Raw genomic sequence first — 25376 nt, forward strand, 5'->3', positions numbered from 1 at the left:
TGACCCAAAACTTAAAAGAATGTTTGCAGCACGTTGGTATACTCATGCAGAAGGGAAATGAACATGTATACTACAATTTCTGCCTACAACAATTTCATTTGTAGACCATTGATTAAAATATATTTCAACAATTTTTGTTTATATTAAACACTTTCTCTTACCCTCTTTGTCTATGTAATACAACATATTAGGCAAATCAAATATGAAGAAAATTGACCCCTTCTTCTCAACACAGATAGATATGTGTACACATACAAGTACTGGGCCACAGTCCCAGTTTTTAGATTAAGTCGAGGTTCTTATACTGGTCTTCTATAGGGAATTTAAAGAGACTGAGACGATAAAGATGCTTGTTCATCTAAAACAGGAAATATTAAGTAACTGAATGATGACCATTTCTGTGTGAAATAAATGACCTTGGAATATCTTAATCCCAGCTGAATGTCTAAAGAAAAATATTCCTTTGTTCCCAATGGAGAAAAGTTCTTATGTCAAAAGACATAAAGTACATACTCAAATCAGACAGTCTTCATTCAAGACAGTACAGATACTGAATTTAGAAATGTCATGTAAGGACATTCCTCATAAAATACAATGTTATATTCGGCAAAGAGTTGTCAGGGAAACATACAAAATGCTAAATACTCAGAAAAAGTTAAAATTTTAGTGCCTTTGCTCATCTGCTTGATATTGGTAATAATATGTGTCCCATATTATGTCTTCCATTTTTGCTAGAAATAATGGATTACTATTTAAGTCCATATTTCCATAGCTATATATCAGCATGGCTCCTCTCTGATCATCTTAACATTTCTAACCAATATTGTAACATCTTTGCCCACTCAGACTTCGGTGCCATCCTCTGGTAGCATGCTACGGCACAGGAGGCATGTCCATTTATGATCTTCTGCTCCTGTTGTTTTAGCAATATTCAGCCAGTGCTATGAGTTCCTCTGGGTGATAAGGAGTTAACGCTAGTAGCCCTTTGACATTTTTCCTTGCCAAACAATCTTGGGGCAGATTCTTGTTATCCTTTATTACCCTCCCTTGCTTGCATGCTATAAGGCTCCCTGAGTGTGCTAAACATCACTCTGTTTCTCTGATTATCTAGTTCTGACCTTGCTTTTCCTTTTTGACTTTTCTTCTGGATCAGATTTTGTACTGTGCTACTCAATTGGTTCTGACCTTTGGCTCTCTTGATTACCTGTATTTGTTTGTGTTGCCTGAGTTTTGTGTATACACTTGTATTATAGGAAGAGACTATCGCCCAGTTGTCCTCTACTGCTTAGGGTAGTTAAGATAAGTAGGTAAACTTAAACGTGAACTGAAAAGTAGTATTCTAGGACGGTGGTCTTCTTATGGTAAGGTAAGCATAGTATACTAGTAAACATAGTATATGGTGGGACTGGTGAACCTCTCAAAGAGGTGATCTCTTGGAGAGATCTTACTGTATTATGCATACTAACCATCTTCTTTGACCACCCACCAGAAGACCGCTTTTTTTTAGGTGACTGTCTCAAAGAGGTTTTACTGTATAATGACTTAGCAAATTTAAATTGGTCTATTTATATAAAAACATAGATAGAATAGCAGTTTCAATAAACCCTTTGCTTCCCTAATCTGGAGTTTAGTATACATCTTCGAATGATATGGGCTTTGATATTCCTTTCTTACTGGCTCCAGTACTGAGCAGAAGTTGGAGAGATGTTTTTGTTGAAATAATTTCAAAGTCGTAAAATTCAAATTATTTTTTAGAAAATTCCTATTTAGAGAAGATGACAACTAGAACTAAGGAAATAACGATGTTGTCCATATTCAGCTTTTAATGCCAAATCCTGATTTTCTGGGGACTTGCTGTGACAGACAGGGCACGGGAATCCAATTCTTCTGACCAGTAATGAATGTGATGTAATAAATTCTAGTTCACACGTGAAAAAAGCCTAGCTGATTTTGTCACTGATTTTAAAGTGTCGCTTTTTTTGGACACTGTTTTTTGCATTGGACGCTGTTTTTGACACTGTTTTTGACGCTTTTTCAGTCACTGTTTTTTTAAGCTTTTTTTTGCACTACAAAAAAGTACATGATAAAAAACTGCTAGCAGTTTCAGTCGCTGTTTTTGCCAAAACAGCTGCAAAAATAAGCGACCAAAAACCGCTAGCGGTTTTTTCAGCGCCCCATAGACTCCAATTTATTTTTTCAGGCGTTAAACGCCTGAAGAAAGGTCATGTTGCTTCTTTTTCTGCCAGCAAGCTAGCAGAAAAAAAAAAGCTAGCAATTCACATAGGGCTACATTTTATGGAGGCTGATTTGGCCGCAAAATCAGCTGTCAAAATCAGCGTCCATGTCCCCGTGTGAACTAGCCCTAAAAGGGCTGATTTAAAATGATGAACCCAGGAGGAATACTCCAGGCTGAAACTATATTTCAGGAAAATAATACTAAGGAGATCAAAGTATGCATTTACTTATTATTATTATAATTATGTTCACATTGTACTATTGAATTTGGATTATTTCTCAGGTTGCTCAACTGGTCATATAGCTTAAAGATATAAAAACATAGCCCTTACAATATCTTCCCACTAGAGGTTTAAGACATACCAATAAAATATACCATAAATATTATAATGATCTAACTACTTTCCAAAGGTCAAATACTTCTGCTGGGAAAACCGCTCATATAAACCAAGCTGGGTCTATTTTAGCCATCGTCTACTGTAACGTATACATACAGTGTGAGATCAGCAGACAATATTAATAGATGATATACTCTTCCCCAACTGTTATTTGAGATGTTAATTTGTTGTTTACCTCACTTAACTCAAAACTGATCTAGATATCTGGCTAAAAGAGGGAATTAGAAGGTTGTAGACTAGCATCACAATATATGGAATGGACATGTACTCTAAGCCTCCACAATCATGCACAAGCCTCTCTTTGGTAGTAATGTGCCTTATAGGTGCAATCTGGGATTTATCTTAATCCTTGTGGAGCTGTAGGGACCATGTTCCATATCTGATGGAAGATTTATAGTCATTTTTTAAAAGGTCTTTGTCACTCAGCCACAGAGGTCAAGCTCCCAAATTAATGACAAGAGACTCATTCAGCGCACAGTCTTAGCCACTAAGATAGTATTGTAGAACTCCACTACATTACAAAAAACCCCTGCATACTATGAATTACAGAATATTCTGAATAGTGTTCAAGCAAAATTCAAACCAGTATGGATTCCCTGGATGTTTTTTCCTATGGGTTTTGATGCATTGTGGACATATTGTACGTTAGACAGATGAATTCATATGGATACTTTATGAATTCTTTTCTACATGCTCTGTTACAATGTTTACCCATCTCAACCAACAGTTACGCACAGTTACATTCACAGAAAAAAAAAGGTTATAGCTACTTTTATTGGACAACAGAAGACTGTACAAATAATTTGGCCATTAAGATATAGGGTGGTCATTAAAGAGATAAAGATTTTTATTTCATTCAGTTAAATGCTTTGAAAATTCACATGTTGGTCCACATTTACTAAAATGCTTGCACCTGAATCCTTGGCAATAATCAGTTTAGACAAATTTAGAAGAAGAACAGACCCTTGTTACTTCCTGATCAATTGGTTTTGCCAAGTCTTATAAAATACTAGATTTATTATTAGCATGGGGAAGTTTACTGGCACAAACTAAAGACACCAACTACATGGCTCAAAAAGAGGAGAGTATTTAGCTGGATGTACAACATGCAAAATCTATGACATAGCTATCACAAAGTTTGCATTCTGACTTACTGATCTACCTCTATGCTGTCTGACTGTTAGAGCAGGACGCATAGGATAAACATGCTGCAGAATTTCCTGCAGAAAATGTATGAACAATTAATCATAGTTCTTTCAGATGAACAATGGTAGTCTTAAATCTAATATATATGGCCAGCGTAAGTCTTATACACAGTGCTGCAAACATGACAGAGGATTATCTGCTATGCTAGCAAGCTTTTTTCAGTGTTTTCTTTTCCTTTTTTTTACACTGTCACTTTAAAATTGCTGCAATAAAACATAAGTAAAACTATATATGTATAGATATATGTATACAGATACAGTTGTGTTCTCCCTTACCTGTCCATTGTTGTGTGAAGAGTTCACAGTTATGTGATGGAGAAATAGGTGCACAGCTCGTTACAGTCAGGGCTCAGTAATAAGAGCTCTGTCCTGTAACAAGCTGTGCACCTACGTGTCCATCACATGTCCATAGACTGTCCATCACATGACCATTGACTAATTTTTCACCTCTGGAAGTAAACAATGGATCTATAAAACAGTGCAGAATTAAAACGTATATTGGAAAATTGTATAAACTTTTATTATACAAACAATAACATGTATTTTCTAAAACTGAATGTGATGGACTGTGTATATATTGTACTGTGCAGTTACTGTATCCTGTGTACATTGTACTGTGTAGTTATGAATTTTGTTCATTGTTGTGTCTGATTATAGTTTTCATCTTGTATCCGTTTTGCCTGGTTGTGTGTCTAATATGTAAGGTAATTCCAATTTACAATCCCACTGCTTCCACCAATGTTGTCTGGGATCTGAACACCCACACGTAACCCTGGATGTAACCTTAAAGTAACCAGACCCAACTATGTGCAACATTCATAACTGCACAGTAAAATATATATACAGATCACCACACCGAACAACCTCTTTGAGTATCCTATCTAAACACAACATGGTTTGATAACAAGTTATCACAAAGTGATATACCAATGATCCTACATATGCCTCTCATGCCCTTTGTTCACATGTCACAATCTATGTTAAAGCCCTCCATATTATTCAAATGTATTTTATCTCAATCTCTAAAACAAGGTTTTCCACCATTAACTTCCCTTTCAATACAGTCTTTTAAGAGTCAAAATGGTCAGTCTGCAAGTTCTAGATATAACTTTGTCAATGTCATGAGAAAGACTTTGTGAAGTTTGGAACAAAAATAAACATAAACAAAATATAGGCAATGGAAAAACTAAAGTCTTCTATGAGGGTTATGAAGGCAAACCCTATTTGAAGAATTCTTCTTTTAACAATCAATCAACACATTTACAAAACTGTTCCAGACGACATGAAAACCAGGCTCGCCACACCCACACAATTTTTAAAAAAGAGGATTTATGTGGGAAATCTTAGTCAGTTCTTCCACATCCTCAAAGGCATTAGCAAGTTACATTCACATGCTTCCTAGCCCATAGAGATACATGATAATAAACAAGTGATGTTGTTTATTGCAGAAAGCATTTAATCCTGAGGGAAAACATTTTAGAATACAGAAAGGCAGCGTTTCAGATTTCTGATAAAGCAACCAATACAATACAAAGAACACCTTAAGACTACATTCACATTGGCGACAAAGACTCCATCAATGTCAGAAGAGTCCTGCATGCATAGCGTTTTCATTCGCTGCTTTCACACAAGATGAACCCCATTATATTCAAAGGGGCTTGTTGGGCTCTTTATAGATCTGGCATTTTGGCCTTCCAACGAACCACAACAACAAACAGCAGACACTAATATGAACATCGTCTAATCCACTGTGTGCACATGTGATACTTTTTTTCCAAAGAATTTCTACTATTAAAAATAACCATAGAAAACTTTATTTTAAATTGCAACCACAAGTTGCATAAACAAAGCTAAAAACACTGGGGGAAAAAAATCAAAAACAAAGCAGAAACTCAGTGGTCAAACACAAAGCAAAAACTCTTGTTTTCCCACTGCTTTTTACATTTTAGAAAAAGCAGCATTTCCACTATGTGTTTTTCTGCAATGTTTGGATGATATTACACAAATTCTCATGCTCTTCCCTAAATGGAGGAGGGAATCGTTACTTACAGCATTGAGGCACTAATATTGAGTTTTCATCTTGAATAGAATATTTAAAAAGTTATATGGGAAAGCCACATACCTATATAACGTGCTCCAAAATTAAATAAATACTCAAGATCACTGGCAGGCTGACACCTGGTCCCCACATGGATCAGCTGGAGATGGCAGGGGTTTGAGCTGTTAGAGCAGTGACCTAGTGAGGTGAGGGCCTGCCCCAAGTGCACCAACTGCCTAATTAGCATAACACTGACATACATAACAAATCACTGTACTGTTCTCTGTTACAAGGTGGTGTCAACTGAAAAAGCTTGGGAGAAGTGGTAGACTCCCTTTAAAGGATTTTTCCACTATAGAACAGTATACGCCACCATTTCCACAATGGTGGCGTTGGCGAGTGGTCATCAGATTACCAAGTGACCCTTAGAAAAGGCCATATATATCTGATCATTGAGGTCTGACAGCTGGTCCCTGCACAGATCAGATGGGAATGCATCCAATCTATGTACTATACATTGTACAGAGCCAGATGCAGATGGCTCCAAACTCTATTTAATGGCAAGTTAGTGTTACTGCATTTCAGTTCCCATTGACTTCAATGAGAACTTAGATGCAGTATTGCTGCATGACCATTATACAATGACTGGAGTCATGTACTTTCAGCGCTGTATACTGTATAGTACGGAGATTGGATCCAGCCCCAAACAACTGATCTGTGCAGGTGTTGACTGTACAGCAACATGTTTTCTGTAAACGATTTTTCCCTTTTTCTCTTGCACCTATTCAGGGACCTGCAACACCAAAACAATCCTTGACCACCGCTATGCAGGTAAAATGTCCCTTTCTTTTTCATTGTTGATCTCTGTATAGTAGAAATGATCTGTTGTACTTAAATGCAACAAACAAGGGAGCGGTCACTGTGAGCAAATGTTTCTAGGAACACATCCATTCCCGGTCATTGTCTGCTAGGTCAGCTGATGTAAAAGGGCCTTACAGAATGTGACGTCACATGGATTATGAAGTGGAAGTGATCGTTTTAGGACAGGCATGAAGGCTACTTCAAGATGTATATGTTTTTAGCCAAAAAAATGCAAATATATAAAGTGGTAGAACAAAACCTAAAGAGCATTGAAAATAGTTGATAAAGTTTTTGGATGTGTTTTGTATTATGTCATAAGTAGAGATGAGCGAACACTAAAATGTTCGAGGTTCGAAATTCGATTCGAACAGCCGCTCACTGTTCGAGTGTTCGAATGGGTTTCGAACCCCATTATAGTCTATGGGGAACATAAACTCGTTAAGGGGGAAACCCAAATTCGTGTCTGGAGGGTCACCAAGTCCACTATGACACCCCAGGAAATGATACCAACACCCTGGAATGACACTGGGACAGCAGGGGAAGCATGTCTGGGGGTATAAAAGTCACTTTATTTCATGGAAATCCCTGTCAGTTTGCGATTTTCGCAAGCTAACTTTTCCCCATAGAAATGCATTGGCCAGTGCTGATTGGCCAGAGTATGGAACTCGACCAATCAGCGCTGGCTCTGCTGGAGGAGGCGGAGTCTAAGATCGCTCCATACCAGTCTCCATGCAGGTCCGACCTTAGACTCCGCCTCCTCCGGCAGAGCCAGCGCTGATTGGCCGAAGGCTGGCCAATGCATTCCTATGCGAATGCAGAGACTTAGCAGTGCTGAGTCAGTTTTGCTCAACTACACATCTGATGCACACTCGGCACTGCTACATCAGATGTAGCAATCTGATGTAGCAGAGCCGAGGGTGCACTAGAACCCCTGTGCAAACTCAGTTCACGCTAATAGAATGCATTGGCCAGCGCTGATTGGCCAATGCATTCTATTAGCCCGATGAAGTAGAGCTGAATGTGTGTGCTAAGCACACACTTTCAGCACTGCTTCATCACGCCAATACAATGCATTAGCCAGTGCTGATTGGCCAGAGTACGGAATTCGGCCAATCAGCGCTGGCTCTGCTGGAGGAGGCGGAGTCTAAGGTCGGACCTGAATGGAGACTGGTGTGGAGCGACCTTAGACTCCGCCTCCTCCAGCAGAGCCAGCGCTGATTGGCCGAATTCCGTACTCTGGCCAATCAGCGCTGGCCAATGCATTCTATTAGCCCGATGAAGTAGAGCTGAATGTGTGTGCTAAGCACACACATTCAGCACTGCTTCATCACGCCAATACAATGCATTAGCCAGTGCTGATTGGCCAGAGTACGGAATTCGGCCAATCAGCGCTGGCTCTGCTGGAGGAGGCGGAGTCTAAGGTCGGACCTGAATGGAGACTGGTGTGGAGCGATCTTAGACTCCGCCTCCTCCAGCAGAGCCAGCGCTGATTGGCCGAATTCCATACTCTGGCCAATCAGCGCTGGCCAATGCATTCTATTAGCCCGATGAAGTAGAGCTGAATGTGTGTGCTTAGCACACACATTCAGCTCTACTTCATCGGGCTAATAGAATGCATTGGCCAATCAGCGCTGGCCAATGCATTCTATTAGCTTGATGAAGCAGAGTGTGCACAAGGGTTCAAGCGCACCCTCGGCTCTGATGTAGCAGAGCCGAGGGTGCACAAGGGTTCAAGTGCACCCTCGGCTCTCCTACATCAGAGCCGAGGGTGCGCTTGAACCCTTGTGCAGCCTCGGCTCTGCTACATCAGAGCCGAGGGTGCGCTTGAACCCTTGTGCACACTCTGCTTCATCAATCTAATAGAATGCATTGGCCAGCACTGATTGGCCAGAGTACGGAATTCGGCCAATCAGCGCTGGCCAATGCATCCCTATGGGAAAAAGTTTATCACAATTACACACCCGATAGAGCCCCAAAAAGTTATTTTTAATAACATTCCCCCCTAAATAAAGGTTATCCCTAGCTATCCCTGCCTGTACAGCTATCCCTGTCTCATAGTCACAAAGTTCACATTCTCATATGACCCGGATTTGAAATCCACTATTCGTCTAAAATGGAGGTCACCTGATTTCGGCAGCCAATGACTTTTTCCAATTTTTTTCAATGCCCCCGGTGTCGTAGTTCCTGTCCCACCTCCCCTGCGCTGTTATTGGTGCAAAAAAGGCGCCAGGGAAGGTGGGAGGGGAATCGAATTTTGGCGCACTTTACCACGCGGTGTTCGATTCGATTCGAACATGGCGAACACCCTGATATCCGATCGAACATGTGTTCGATAGAACACTGTTCGCTCATCTCTAGTCATAAGTAAACGTAGACTTATATTCATTACACAAATTATAATATGAGACTTTGTATAAAATTACAAAGTAATGCAAAGTAGAGAATATTCATTAACAGTCTCAGGCTTTTGGACATTACTTCCCCACACGCTGACACTAACAAAAAGTTCAGCCATAAGGGACATGACAATGCAGATGCACATTTACATCTGTGTGTGACTAATTTTGTTGAGAAATCTATACTTTATGTGTTTTCCATTAATGTGATCAACCTCCGGCCTGTTAAACAGGTGCCTTCACACACACACAGCAGTGTCCCTGAAGATTATACAGATGATGCAGACTGTTCTGCCAGAAACTGTGAACCATGAACTAGAGTTCTGTAACTCACAGTCCACACCCATTTATTAACATGCAGAACAGAGATAGAGACTGGTGCAGAAAAAATATACAACAATGTTTATACACTTATGTGGTATCTTCACAGAGCTTCCCTACGTCTTCATCTTTCTGTTTGCTTTCCTCAAACGCATAATAGAGCATATTTGTAGAAGTATTTGTATATGGTATTACCATCAGCTAAACTGTTAGAATCATTAAAAGCAGCTCAGTTTTTGCTGTGCATTGCTTATTCCAAACGTTACAGATACTAAATACAGTGAAACCTCTATGAGCCAACCACTCAAGTTTACACAGAAAATGTTCTTTTGTGGTGGTGGTGGTCTTCTCAAACAAAAAAGTATCTAGAATGCAGGTTACCAAATAACAAAAGAGCCCCAAATTGTGTATTTTATGCTTAGCATCACATCTGCATAACACCAGGATTAGACTGACCCACCGGGGTCCAGCACCTACTGGCCCGGAGCTGCTTTTATAATAGGCTGTTACTCAATGGATAAGTCCAGCTGGTAAAGGCCACTATCAACTTACCGATCCCTGTTCCTGCCCACAGCCTCCTCCACTACCTCTTCAGACCCTACAATCAATTACATTGGTGGGCCAGAGACATCCCAGTCCATCAATGCATATCACACAGTACAGACAAACATGCAGATGTTATATATGCTGTATTTTTTCCATAAATGATTTTGGTGTAAAAAAAAATGTTCCGAGTTTCTGATGATTATTTTCATGTCAACAATCCCTAGGGAGGCGCTCCTTTCAGCCTAGAGGAAAAAAATATTTTTATGACTGGATTTGCTCTAAGTGGAATTTACTGATGCTGCTGGCATTCACACAAAACTATTGATCTTTTTGTGTTCTATGTCCAGACAGGATTATGAATCAAAGGGCCTTTTGGTACAACAGACAATTGAGACTTGGGGCAGTTGTAAATGAGAGTCTGGGTCAGTAGAAGTCTTGTTTTGTTACTGTCTGTAACAAGGCAACATGTTTAAAAGAAGCTATGGAGTTTCCCATTTTGAGCCTCTGCTAACTATGTAATAGCTCTTTGTGTTACTTTCTAAGAAATGTGAAATATCTCTTTATCACTAAAGTCAATAAGTGTCTGAACAAAAATATTTCTGTATCCTAGAATACCTAATCCATAAGTGTCAAGCACTTTACTCTTAAAGGTTCATACACCCCAGCACGCTCTTGAAAATGAGTCCTTTTAGATCATAGAATGAGTCGTGGAAAGATAATTTATTGGCATTGGGTTTTAAGGCATGTTTGTACAGGATTACATGGCATTATGTTAGAAAATGGCATCAAATAACTATTTTAAGAAACTCAACTGTATAAAATACATACAAGTAGCAAAGTAGTAAAAACCCAGTAATTTATCTTTATACTTAATATTCTCCTTGTCTTCCATCATATTTTATGTAGGTATCAACTATAGTTCTAAATGTTTAGGTTTCTTTGTAATCACAATGATAATTACCGTGTAAAAGTCTAAAACCATATACAGTACTAAGGAACTTTTGATTATTGCTGCTTAAAGTTATTCTCCTTGTTGAATGCTCGCCATACAACTTCTCTTTAAAGCAAATCAGCCTATTATCATAATTGCTTTAAGGCTAAGGCCCCACATAACAAAACACAGCACAAAAAATTCTGCGAAAAAAACAACGCCTGTCCACAGCAGTTTTCATTGCATTTCTGCAGGAAATTGACCTCCTGCAAAGTGGATGTTTTTGAAAATGCAGCTTTTCTGCTGTGGATTTTTTTCTCTAATGTGATGCAATGTGATGTGTTGCAATATAAAATGCAGCGTTTTTCGGAATGTGGGGCTTCAACCATGAAGAGGTTTTCCAAAAGTAGCAATTTATCTCCAACCAATCCTATGGATAGTATATAAGCTGTAGATAGGTAGGAAAGAGACCGATCACAAGAGCAGGAGGGTTTTTCTACCATGGCTGAATGAAGACGTAGTCAGAAAACACTCCTCTACTTGGAGATATCTGAGGGCTGGACTTTACCTATTTCTGAAAGAAAAACCCAGAGCCCCTGTTTATACGAGATGTGTTGCTGACTCTGTAAAACTCTAAACAAGGAATATGTGTGTATAATAATTGTAATAATGACAATTTACATCTAAAACTAACGTTTCAAACCATTTATTGATAATTGGTAAATCATAAAGGGAGAAGGAGGCTTAAAGGGGTCGTCCAGGGGGAAAAAATTTAATCAGGCTCAGAATGCATTAAAAACAAAAAAAAGAAGCATTACTCACCTCACCTAAACCTCTCTGCTTCTGTTCTGACACTTACCAAGCCCTCTGCCGGCCTTAATTTCCTAGTCCCAGATCAACTCATAGAAAATACCAATAAACACACACTGAACCAATAAATGGGCACAGTTTTGACTGACCTCAGCAAGTAATTGCCCAAAAAGGAATTTCCTGTGTGTCAAGATGGAACAAGGAAGTAGAGCCCAAAGAAAATCTGGTAAGCATCAGAAAGGGAGTAGTGGAAATCACTGAGTATTGTTTCTTTTTAGATTTTAAAACATTCTGAGCATGTTTTAAAATGTTTTTTCCCCCTGTGTAATTTATTTCACACAACTGGTAAAGCAGTTTTCCCACATTCTTCTGTCTGCAAAGGTAACCAACAAATCTTAGATCTGCTGTTAGAGGAATGAGATTGTGTGGTCTCTGTAATATTACTGGTAAATTGCCATATTCGGACATACAGAGGGTTTGTGTGTCCAAAATCCCCCTCTATAAACCAAAGTTGCTTGATACAGTCGCTTCCTCTTTGGAGGACTCAATGTGACCGTAAATGACAAGGTCCCCCTAGGCCAGCTGTTTTCTAAAAGTGGATTATCCAGTTGAATGGTGAAGCCATACAAGGACAGCGCACTTAGATTTACCCAGTCACATCATTATACAGCAATTTTATTGTAAGCATCTTCCTGAAATATCCTTTTCTTAGGGAACTCTGCACAGTTGAATAAACACTATATTGCATAGAAACTATTTACATGTCACAACACTGTAATTCATGTGAACTTATTAACTTGCACTTAACTAAGTAAGTGGGATAGCTTGTAATAATCTGACATCAATAGTGTTTAACTTGTGATGCTTCATAATATGTCATGGAAGAATTTTCAGTTCTTTGATATTTGTTTATTCTGGGAAGCATACTACTCTAAATTTCTGCCAACAGGACAAAGTAAGAGTTTGTGAGGAGACAGGGACTTCCTTGCATGTGTCTCACTTATGGGACTGTCACAGAACATTTCCCACAGCTTATAATAAAACCCCCAGCTTCTTGGCTATGAGTTAAGAACTGACTTAGAATTATGCTCTTATACATATTCACTATATTTTATAAACTATCATTCATTTTCTATTGAAATACACAATGCTGAAAAAGGTGAAAGACAGAACTATATTTTTTACGTAAATGATCACTAACTTTTTAACAAACTTCATATAAATGAATAACACAGGAGACAATAAGAAACTTTGTAATATATCTTATCAGTGTGACTGATCTACTCATGTTACCCGATTTCTTTGCTCCCACCCTCTGCTAAGCTGACTTTCACTCTACAACCAAAATAATATACTCACATCAATACAAATCAGTACTTCTCTATATATGTCCTGCATGGTCCTGAGCTGTTTCCTAGTAAGAGTTATGAAGCAGATTCTCCTCTATTTATTGTATTGTGAGCGGTGTCTAGGAGCCAGTTTCCTCCTCTAGCTGAGAGAGAAAACCAAACTATGGATAGCGCATGCAAAGCGTAAAACTTATAGAACTGCAGACTATAAGTAATTTAATAACTAGAAATTGTTTTACTCCCACGCACACAGTACTATTGATTTATGTAAAATTTTTTGAAAGGTTAAGTGAATTTTAAGGTGCCCATATATCTTTGTAGACAAACAAGCTGTGTGAGTAAAATGTAGGCTTAAATGTACATTATGAATATGGCAGGCCACACATTTTTGAGAGCATTAGTTGAACCCTCATTCAGTCAACAGCTATTCCTCCTTACTTCACCATACATGCTAGAACCAAGGCGTTCATGTATTTAATATTCTGATCTAACTATATTCTAAAAGAAACACCTCCTTCTAGGAAAGCAACTCGTTTTGGCTGAGCAAGATTGTGTTTTTAATGGAAGTCTACCACCAACGCATTTGATTCTGAACCTCTTAAATACTGTTGTAGGGACCATTATTGATATAGCGATCATACCTTTTTTCACGTTAGTGTTTGGTTTTTCGCCCCAAAAAATCAACTTTTAATTTATATGCATACTAACTGGTACCCGTGACTTCGTCTGCGGTGATTGTAGAAGTGGGTATATACAGGCGCGGGTAAGGTTTTCATACTGTGTATAAGGTATGGGATATGAAATGTAACTGTGTATCTTGTTTTTGCTGTAATTCTGAGAGCACATGAGACTTTTGTGTTGAATGTAATTTGTATTTCAGCTGCTATACGGTGTTGGTATAAACTGTACATAGTGTCTTTGGGACAGAGGTATTTCAGGTTAATATACTTCGATATACGACATTGTATGATTTGTTATTTTCCGCCAGTACATGTCAGTTTTGGGCACAGGATACTCTAGAGCAGCCACATAAAGTCTGGCCCTGTGCATGACAGTTTAGTAACTCCATGCGCCTCTTAGTAATAGCAATTAACCCCATCATGTCCCTCACATTAACCCTTGTGTAAGAGTTACTGATATGTGAGAGACTTGGAGGTAATAGTTAAGTATCTTCATTATTGAGGTTTATTAGTAACCCTTATATGGGGCCCACAGGGGTTAATATGAGGGACATGATGGGGTTTATTCCTATTAATATGAGGCACACAGGGGTTAATATGAGGGACATGATGGGGTTTATTCCTAATAATGTGAGGCACACAGGGGTTAATATGAGGGACATGATGGGGTTTATTCCTATTAATATGAGGGACATGATGGGGTTTAATCCTAATAATGTGAGGCACACAGGGGTTAATATGAGGGAAATGATGGGGTTTATTCCTAATAATGTGAGGCACACAGGGGTTAATATGAGGGACATGATGGGGTTTATTCCTATTAATGTGAGGCACACAGGGGTTAATATGAGGGACATGATGGGGGTTATTCCTATTAATGTGAGGCACATGGAGTTACTAAGACTAAACTAATAACCCCAAATGCCGGACATTAATGAGAACAGTAATCCTATGTACCTGTGTGTTTTTCAGTGTCACTTTGCTAGCAGCTTCCTCTTCTCCTCGGGGAATGTTAGCAGGATGCAGACCACTATAGCAGGCACAGACCTGAGCGATTAAGCTCCACCCCCTGGGTTTCCTGCACCCCTCTCAAAGGGGAGTGTCCTTATGCTTGAGCTCTAGCAGCCCACTGAAGAGACTCGGACTTAATTTAACTCTTGCAGTTCCTGGGCTGCTGGTGTGCCAGTGAAATATGGCAGCCAGTGCCACTCTTGGCATGCTGACCTCTGCTGTAGAGGGTAATATGAATTTTGTGGCTTGCTATGGTCCAAAGTATGTGAGATTGCAGAAATAGTGATGTGAGTTTGGGTTTTGTGGGGGTCCTGGGAAAAACGTATGTGTGCTATTGTGACGAAAAGTAGCCTATTGCGCAATCGAGTGTAGTGACTATGTTTGTGGAAAATTTCAGCCAAATCGGTGGAGCGGGTTTTGAGTGATTGAGGAACAAACATCTAAACATCCAAACATCCAAACACACAAACCCACAAACATCCAAACTCACAAACTTTCACCTTTATAATATTAATAGGATTGCTTCTGTGGCATGGCCACACCTGCCTATGTCCCCATTTTCACCTTTTGTTGTCACCCTGCTCTGTCCCCTAACATAAAAGTTGTCAAGCCTCTATGTACTGTGATCATAGGTGAAAACAAATGCTCCTGCAGGACCAGCCAAGTGTTGGTTTATTGAACAGTTTATGATTGTACCAGCACAGCACAGGCTTTAAAAGCATTATCACTAACACTGGCACGTGGAATTCTGCCTGAGAAAAATAACAAGATGCAAGTGACTTTATGAAACTATATTCTAAAATAGTTAATTCATCATATCAGTTATATTTTAAAGGGAGTCTACAGTATCATTGGCTATATAATTTATTAAATAAACATATCTTTACATAACCTTTAGAAAGGCTATTCTAGGCAAACCTTTCTTTCATTGATTCTCGCAGTCGTTTTTGAATTGGCCCAGTTTTCTTGATATGCTAATTACTCTTCATGGAGCACCAAAAGCCTTCTCACTGTTCCCCAAGCACAGTAGCATAATCAGCCTTCCCCAGTTCTCACCCCTTCTTTACAGACGATCCCTCCTCCTACAGTTCTTCACCTCTTCCTTCAGAGTAGCTAGTCTCATACAGCGCGATTAAAATCTCGCACATGCGCTGTACGTGACTAGCTGCTCTGGAAGCAGTGAAGAACCATAGGAGAAGGAATCATCTGTAAAGAAGGAGGCAGTGAGAACTGGGGAAGGCTGATGATGCTGCGATGCTCGGGGAACAGTGATAAGGCTTCTGGTGCTCCGTGAAGCATATCAAGAAAACCGGTCTAATTCAAAAACAGCTACGCAGATCAATGATTGTAAGGTATGCCTAGAATAGCCTTTCCAAAGGCTATGTAAAGATATGCTTATTTAAAAAATGATATAGCCAATGATAACTTCCTTTAAAATATAAATGTTACTAATAATGAATGAACTATTTTTAGAATATATAGTTTCATGAAGTCATTTGCATTAATTTTCTCAGGCAAAATTCCACATGTCAGTGTTAGTGATAACGCTTTTAAAAAGTCTGTGCAGTGCTGGTACAATCATAAACAGAGTGCCAAAATACAAGAGTCCTGCATACCATAAATTGTAAACTGTCACCACTTACTTGAGATAGGATGGCATTAAACAAACTTAAGACATGAAAGAGAGAACAGATTGTTTTGAATAGCTAAAGAGAAAGGCCTCATGAACACAATTGAGTGCGCAGACCGAGGTTCTTCTGATAGAGTGTCTAGTGCTCCATTTCAATCTGATGATTGTAGAGCTGGTCCTATGCTGCTCTGTGACATTGGAATGGAACCCCATTGAAATCAGTGGGGGACGGAGGCACTTGGATGACACTCAGGGCTGAGCTGTGAGGAACACCCCCTTACCCCCGACTGTACGGAATGTCTCCTCTGACAGTATAAGGCTATGAATGAGTACTGTAAGGAAGGGGGTCTTCCTCATTGGCCAGTAAGATTGTCAGGAACACCATTCTGACAGGGGGCTGAGATCGGTGCAGAAACTAACAGCACCAACATATTCAGCCCTGGGGCATATAACGAGAAAGACGTCAGCGCACGGTTGGCTTTCTAGTGGTGTATAAAACCGCATGTATCCAAGAACATGGAAGGTCCTCTTTAAATGCATCAAAATTCTCGAAGTGTCTAATGCTGTTTGATAAATCTGTTAGACTAACTAGTCTTACATTGCACCACTTATTAGTTGGCTTAGTTGAAGTCAAGAAAGGGGTAAAAATTTTCATGCATCTTTGGCACACATTGTAGTGCAAGGCAGCACATATTAAACCCTTTTCACATAAGCCACATAGCCTTCTCATACAAGCTGTAATTGTCTAAAAGGGTATTTAAAATACTTGAACAAGGCATGTTAAATAGTTTTTAGTGTGAATCACATGATAATTTTGACTGACTTTGCTTAGCACATCTCCACTAATATGTGTAACTGGTATATATAGGTATCACATGTCAATTTATGGTAATATATAAATTTACACCAGGCATATAAAATGGCTGCTAAACCATCAGAAATAGTACAATACTTTCATAAATTCTACACCTCTCTCTCATTACAGAATACACTGGAAGTGGTTGGTTTCTGGAACTGGTTATAGATAGAGGGTTTAGGTAAATGGTCAGCTAATTTATAATATTGTAAAAATAGTGATGTCATTCAAGAATAAGATGGTTCAGGAAGGTTTCACAATATTGAAATGACATGAATTAAGGTTTCTAGGTTCATAAAGGTCAACAAAAGCTGCACAGTAATACACTGAGTGAGGATCACGTTCTAGTGCCAAACTGAGGAAATAGTGGAAGGCTTCCTGCCATTTTGTTACAGCCAGTGTTGTTCCATACTCAAGACCATTTTTGATAGTTTACTGTCCTTTTAAGAATACAGAATGAACAAATTATCAAATACTTAATATCCATTGTTTCCATGGGGTTAACTACAGTATTTGTCTCTGCTCGCCTTTAAACTATCCATTTACTTGTGTGACTGACTGTTATTACCCCGGACAAACCCATACACTTGCATGCTCAGATCAGTGTGCATTTTACTGTCATTGGAGGAGCCAAACACATCTACTGCTGCCCGTAATATTAGAGTATCTAAAGTGTAGGCTAGCTTAAAGTGGAACATGGGATACTGACAGAGACTCTACTTGGGTCCATTTATATTTTTTTTTGCGGAATGTCACCATATACAAATGAACAGTCGTCAGCACATTTCTATAAATTAAAAAAAACATATGGCTACCCAACAGTAATGAAAAGAACACACTGGTAAACAGTGCTAATATGTTTGATGCATGCCCTAGGAAATTTCCATTTCAGTGCAAACAATGAATATGAACTGCAAATGTAATGTGAACATAGCCTTATTTATTTAAAGGGAGTCTGTCGCCCAGGAAACTCAATATCAAACTACCCATAGTGCTTTCTAAGAGACATTATGCTGAGTACCATTAAACCTTAAATAGTTCAACAGTACGCCATTCCTTTGAAAAAGCAGTTTATTAAAAATATACAAATGAGGTTCAAGTGCAGGTGGTGCATGTCAGTTTAGGTTTGAAAAGCTAGGGCTCTGACACGCTCCTTTGCATTGTAAGCTCTTGCAAGCAGGGCCCTTAATCTCATTCTGTGAATTGACTCTTCAGGATATGCTATAAATGCCTAATAGATTCAGGTCCCATCTCTGGGACAACTATCTAGATAACCAGGGGTCTCCTGATCCCCATTTGCAGCAGCAGTGAAGGGACACAAGTCTGTTAAATATGGGCATGAATATACTATAAATGTACCAAAAATAGCTAAGCAGGCAGACGTGTGGAAGACTTGTTACAGAAGGAATCCGCAGCAATTCTGCCTCTCAACCTAACATGTTTTCAGTTGAAAATCTTAATGCTTTAAAAACAATATAAAAGTAGACTGTAAGGCATAAAAAAAACTATAACAACATTTTGTGACATTAGTACTTACACGGCTGCCCTTCTCTGGGTAACACTGGCATCCTTCACTACAATCTCGTCCTCCACAAGGTCCCGTGTATGACTTGCCACCCTAAGAACAAAATACAATATTTATATAAATCAATAAATCAATTTATATAAATCAATTTATATAAATCAATTATATAAATCAATTCTTCTTATATCAAGCAAATGTATGCTAATATATAACTTTTCTTTTCTAGATTTCTCAGGACACACTGCACATAGAGCATGAGAATAGGGTTGGGTGAGTGCACATACTACCATAATAATGTTGAATTGTATTTTGTAAATGCACGTATAAAAAAATATTAGGATGTTGTTAAATGTACCATTTTATCTCATGTTAGTGCACGTGTTTCTTGAAACCACACGTGTTTTGCATTTTTTGATCTGTGTTAGTTTCTAAGGCTTAGTTCACATCTGTGTTCGGGCCAGTCCGTTCACTTCTCCACATGAAAAATGTGGAAAGAAAAGTCCTACAAGCAGCACTTTTCTCTCCACATTTTCGTGCGGAAACCAAGCAGAAACCACACGGACCCCATTATAGTCTATGGAGTCCACATGTTTCCTTGGGTAATCACTTTTTTATGTGGATTAGGTTTCTGTTCAGGGGTCCCCAAGCGGACTCCCCGAACAGAAACCCATGCGCAGATGTGAACTGGGTCTTAGACTGTTTAGGAAAATACAGAGAAAAGGATAGTTACACTGCCCCCAACCCAACATTTAGATATAGTACAGTTTTTTAGATGTCCATGTGTTGTTGTGAGGCATGTGAAGCATCATGGGATTCCTAGCAGAGTAAAGAGAAAAATAAATGTAAAAACCAAGATGATGTCTGATGAGAAGCTCTGGAGATGCTCACTTGTAGGGATATGAGAGCAGTATATTTGGAAGAAGCCTGAAGGGTGACACACAATCAGGTGATGGAAAGCGTGTTTCAGCTTGAGTGCTTCTTTAAGAGGGCATATGGTAGTAAATTACTTCAGTTACAGCATCAAACATAGTTGTACTGTTGACTTCTGCACAATGTAGGGATATCATAGTTTATACCCCAACATATTACACCTAAGCAAAGCCCAGCACTATAGGAAATGTAACAATAAAGCTAACTGAACAAATCTAAAAAGTTACTGTATCTTATGTATGTGAAGTATGAGGATAGGTAAAATAAAGAAATGTCATAAGTTTATTCTTCCAACATTCTTTTATTAATATTGAGGTTCTACTTAAGGTATTCAGAGCAACCATAATACACAGGATGGTTAAACCACTACACAGAAGTGTACATAAAAGAACAAAGCATGTCTATTGATTCTTGTTTTCTGTAAGAATGGCCCATTGTCTTTTTGCTGACTTGAAATACAATGTGTGAATTCAAAGTACTAAATATTATATCTTTAAGGCACATAAACTGTAATTTCCATGGTCTTGGTAAGAGGGGAGTACATTTTGTTCTATTATCAAGCCTTTATGAGTTGTCTGGAATTGTCTATAAATACTGCATTCCATGAGAATAGTATCCTTTATGTCATAAAAAGAACAAATGTTATAGCCAGAGTTAGATGTTTAGATCATGTTAAAATGTTTTGACTGTCGTGTTTGTTATAAAGTCACTACGAGGATGAGCCTAATTTATAAGTTGCATGTGCCTTTTTTATGTTTGGAAATGTTTATTGAAGATTTCACAAAAAATATGGCCACAATGTTAGAATATCCAGAGCAGGGAGAAATTGGAGCGGAGTGAATTGTTGCAAAAAAAAAAAAAAAACGCTGCGGAAAAGACTGTGGTGTATATGCATCATGTTTTTTTTTCTGCAGCTTTTTTCACAGAGTCTGCTGAGTTTTCCTCTGCGGACTTTCTGCCTCTATTAGACCTATACAGAAAAAGCCATTGCCGCCATTTTTTAAATTATAGCTTTTCCGCTGCAGATTATTTTCTGCAATGTGTGGATTGGACCCCATACATTTGCAGGTAATGTAATAGGCAGCATTTATTGCTGTGGTGTTTTTGCCTTAATACAGTAAACTGGCCCAATTTGCCCCATTCTCAGTTACTACTACCTTTCAGTTAGCTCTGTTGTGTTTACAGCTGGCTTTAGTAGCTCCAATGACATTATATATCATATTTTGGGTGGAACCCAACACCCCCACTCCAAGCACACCACGAGAGAAACCTCACTGTATTATTATCACTCTAACTCTTTGGAGGAACCTAAATCATATACATAAACTGAGGTCTACCACATCCACTTTGATCCCTGTCTGACCTAACATGGACGTTGACCCTTGGTTACAGCTCTCTTAATTCAGTTGGTAGACTTAAAGGACTAATGCACTTCTACAATATTTCCTCAGCTGAGTCAAATCATGCCAACAGTTTATTACAAAGTATAGTCCCCCTAACTCTAAGCATTACCATCTCTCCAATACCATTCACTTCGTTCAGTTAATACTAGCCCAAAAGACACCAGGTATCATCTCAACCTTACATGACCATATGACACTTCAAACTGAGATGGAGTGGGAAAGGAACTTAGATAGATGTTGTTATTCATATGGCAGCATTGCTGCACCACCATCTCTGAAGGAAGCCACAAGGTCTTGCTCACCAAGTGATCTATTAAAGCCATTCATAAAACTTACTTTGTTCTCTCTAGACCTAACCACATATATCCTCATGTATCACTTAACTGCTTTGAAGACAAGACAGGCAAGAGCCAAGATTAACCCTCCGTAAATGGTATGCACATGCCTTTTAGTAAATAAGGCACACTTCTACTCCAGAACACATGGGATCTAGAATGGAGTAGGAAATACCAGTCTTGATAAATGTCCCCCATTGTAATAAATCTATTACCTGTAACCATCATTTAATTTGTGTATACATGAGAAATGGCAATACATATGATCATTATATGACTTGTATTCTGCATTTTTCACCAGTTTTCCCTATATTTCAGCTTCTAATTGTTAGTTTTCCTTCAGCTCACTTATCAGCACAGTAATGGTTACAGTTATCATTTATATCTAGATAAGATACAGAATATAATACAGAATACAAGTCACAATAGGTGATTTCACAGCTTACCTATTTACCTATCTATACAATGACCTCTGCTTAGGTCACAGGCAAACTCACACTCAAATGAATAGGAAACAGGAAGTCACACAGTATTTTAGGCTTAGTGGCAAAAGTTGCAATTGCAAGATTTTTAGGATTTTTTTTAAAAAATATAGATGTTACTTTTGCAAAATGAAAAACAACACTATAATTCTTAAAAAAGTTGTTTGAGATAAAAATGTGATTTAATGAATAAGTAATTTCCTGGCAACGCACATTCTCTTTAAAAAGTAAAATGAGTGGGAGCTGAGTTGCAAAATAATAAAAATATGCAAGAGTTCCTCCATATCTGGGTAATTCTAAAAGTTAAATGTCATTAAGTATGCCAATAAAACTGTATATACTATCCACACTAAGCTAATAAAATTGCGAAAGTGAATCACGCAAATGATATATCGCCAATAGACCTCAGGCCTAGTAGTACACATCAATGTAAAACACTTGTAGTACAGTATAATCTTCTTTGGCCAAATAAGGTGTATTAGAATTTAATCATTTGTCCTATGAGTATAGCCACTGAAAATATCATATGTGGATATACTGTAATGTCCTTACTCATAGGAAGAAAGAAAACTGTGTGTGCAAAAAATGACCAGACAATCCACTGATCAATAAAATGGACCTGGTGCCTGTTTTATATGGTAACTAGCTTTTACCCGCGACTTCGTCTGCGGTGATTTGAGAATTGGGCGGACACAGACGTGTGAAAGTAGTTTAAAAATGTTGGTGGGCCAGTAAATGAGATATTGTATATTGTGTATGTAGTAATACAGACTATTGTTATAGGGTTTGAACCTGCAATCGTTTGAGTGCAAGTCTCCATAGGAGGCAGTGATATGTATATGCATTACAGTAGTTTTGTCCGTGTGTTAGTGATGTGTGATATGTATATGCATTACAGTAGTTTTGTCCGTGTGTTAGTGATGTGTGATATGTATATGCATTACAGTAGTTTTGTCCATGTGTTAGTGATGTGTTTGTGTCATTTATTTTATTCTTAGTTGAAGTTTTTTTGAGTGCCACTTAGGGGTTTGAACCTGCAATCATGTGATTGCAAGTCTCCATAGACGGCAATACACGCGTATTGCCGTCTATGGGAGATTGTGTCCTGTACTATTATTCCAAGCACAGACGTGGGAACTTGCAGTATGCTCCCGGCGGTCAGCGGAACAGGTCGGCTCGTGGGAGGTGAGCAGCCAGGAGCCGGCCTGCAACTTAGAAGGTATGGGAAAGGGGTCATTGAGGGGGGGGGGGGGGGGTTAAATGTTAATGGCTGCAAACCTTTGATTGCAAGGCTTCATAGACGGCAATGCACGTGTATTGCCGTCTATGGGAGATTGTGTGTGGGACTATTATCGCGGCTGTCTATAGCCCAGCCGCGATAGTAGGATTTAAAGTACAGACGTGGGAGCGTGATGTGTTTGTGTCATTTTATTTTATTCTTAGTTGAACATTTTTTGAGTGAGTGCAAGTCTCCATAGACGGCAATACACGTGTATTGCCGTCTATGGGAGATTGTGTGCGGTACTATTATCGCGGCTGTCTATAGACCAGCCGCGATAGTAGTCTTGTAAGCACAGACGTGGGAGCTTGCAGTATGCTCCCAGTGGTCAGCGGAACAGGTCGGCTCGTGGGAGGTGAGCAGCCAGGAGCCGGCCTGCAACTTTGAAGGCATGGGGGGGGGGGGGACACTTGTATTGTAAGGCCTCCGGGTGTAGCAGAGAGCCAGTTACTCTTTGGGGATGTTGTGGAGGGCCTGCCCGTATGGGCTAGCCGGCGGGCTGTGGGGAAACGCTAGGGCGGAGGAGACTGGAGAAAGAGCAGGAGCATGTGTGCCTGGAACTTACCGCTGAGCAGGCAAAGCAAGGTAGGGAAGGCAAGTTTGAGGGTCTGGGATGAGTGTGGAATGCCGGCATAGACTTGTGGCGGGCCAGGCTTTCTGAGCACTGTAGTGATGTGTAGGCAGGAAGTGTGCGTGTGGCCTCCTCAGTGCAGTGTAGTTCGCCTGGGGCTAGGAGTCCTGCTTTTGTGAGTGTCCTGCTAGGAAGCCATGTTGTTTAGTGGCACAAAAAGTAGCCTATGACTCAATCCTAAGGGAAAGCTAGGTTTGTGGAAATTTGCACGCAAATCCGTCCAGGCGTTTTAGCGTGATTGAGGTACAAACATCCAAACTCACAAACATCCAAACACACAAACTTTCACATTTATAATACTAGCTTTTATCCACGACTTCGTCTGCGGTGATTTGAGAATTGAGCGGACACAGACGTGTGAAACTGTAAAAGTGCTTTAAAAAGTTTGGTGGGATAGCAAATGTGATGTGTTATATTGTGTATGTAGTGATACAGACAATATGATGTGATATATTGTGTATGTAGTGATACAGACAATGTGATGTGTTATATTGTGTATGTAGTGATACAGACAATGTGATGTGTTGTATTGTGTATGTAGTGATACAGACAATGTGATGTGTTATATTGTGTATGTAGTGATACAGACAATGTGATGTGTTATATTGTGTATGTAGTGATACAGACAATGTGATGTGTTATATTGTGTATGTAGTGATACAGACAATGTGATGTGTTATATTGTGATGTGAGTGAGTAGAGTGAGGGCTACTCCTGAGGTGACAGTAAGAAGTGTGCAGGCAGGTTGAGGCAGGAAATGCCAGGCAGTGTGTGTGAGTCTATAGCTGATGTGTTATATTGTGTATGTAGTGATACAGACAATGTGAATGTGATGTGTTATATTGTGTATGTAGTGATACAGACAATGTGATGTGTTACATTGTGTATGTAGTAATACAGACAATGTGATGTGTTATATTGTGTATGTAGTGATACAGACAATGTGATCTGTTATATTGTGTATGTAGTGATACAGACAATGTGATCTGTTATATAGTGGAAATCTATATGTAAATGTGAGTGAGTAGAGTGAGGGCTACTCCTGAGGTGACAGTAAGGAGTGTGCAGGCAGGTTGAGGCAGGAAATGCAAGGCAGTGTGTGTGAGTCTATAGCTGGGGCTAGGAGTCCTGCTTTTGTGAGTCTCCTGCTAGGAAGCCATAATGTTTAGTGGCACCAAAAGTAGCCTGTGACTCAATCCTAAGGGAAAACTATGTTTGTGGAAAATTGCATGCAAATCCGTCCAGGCGTTTTAGCGTGATTGAGGAACAAACATCCAAACTCACAAACATCCAAACACAAACTTTCACACTTATAATATTAGTAGGATTAGTAGGATGATATCCCGCATCAATGTCTATAGTGCGCTCACAGGGAAGGAGTTATCGGAGCATCCATAGTTTCTGCCTCTTCACAAAAACTCCCCCTAATGTGCACAATAAGCACACTGAAAAATGCCACTGTCACATTTCATCAATCAGAAACTCATTAGGTCCAATGAATCATTAGAGGTGTCTTTAGTAAAG

General features: G+C 39.2%; 1 protein-coding gene across 1 annotated transcript in view; it reads right to left on the reverse strand.

Annotated features, from left to right (window-relative positions):
- The window catches only part of COL4A2 (collagen type IV alpha 2 chain), a 177135-nt gene that overhangs the window by 108943 nt on the left and 42816 nt on the right, over nt 1-25376 (reverse strand). Inside the window, exon 4 of the mRNA XM_075265276.1 lies at nt 18805-18885. Coding sequence (XP_075121377.1) covers nt 18805-18885 — 81 coding nt within the window. The remainder of the gene's footprint in view (nt 1-18804; nt 18886-25376) is intronic.

Source organism: Leptodactylus fuscus, chromosome 2 (genome assembly GCF_031893055.1).
Source record: "Leptodactylus fuscus isolate aLepFus1 chromosome 2, aLepFus1.hap2, whole genome shotgun sequence".
NCBI classification, from domain to species: Eukaryota; Metazoa; Chordata; class Amphibia; order Anura; family Leptodactylidae; genus Leptodactylus; species Leptodactylus fuscus.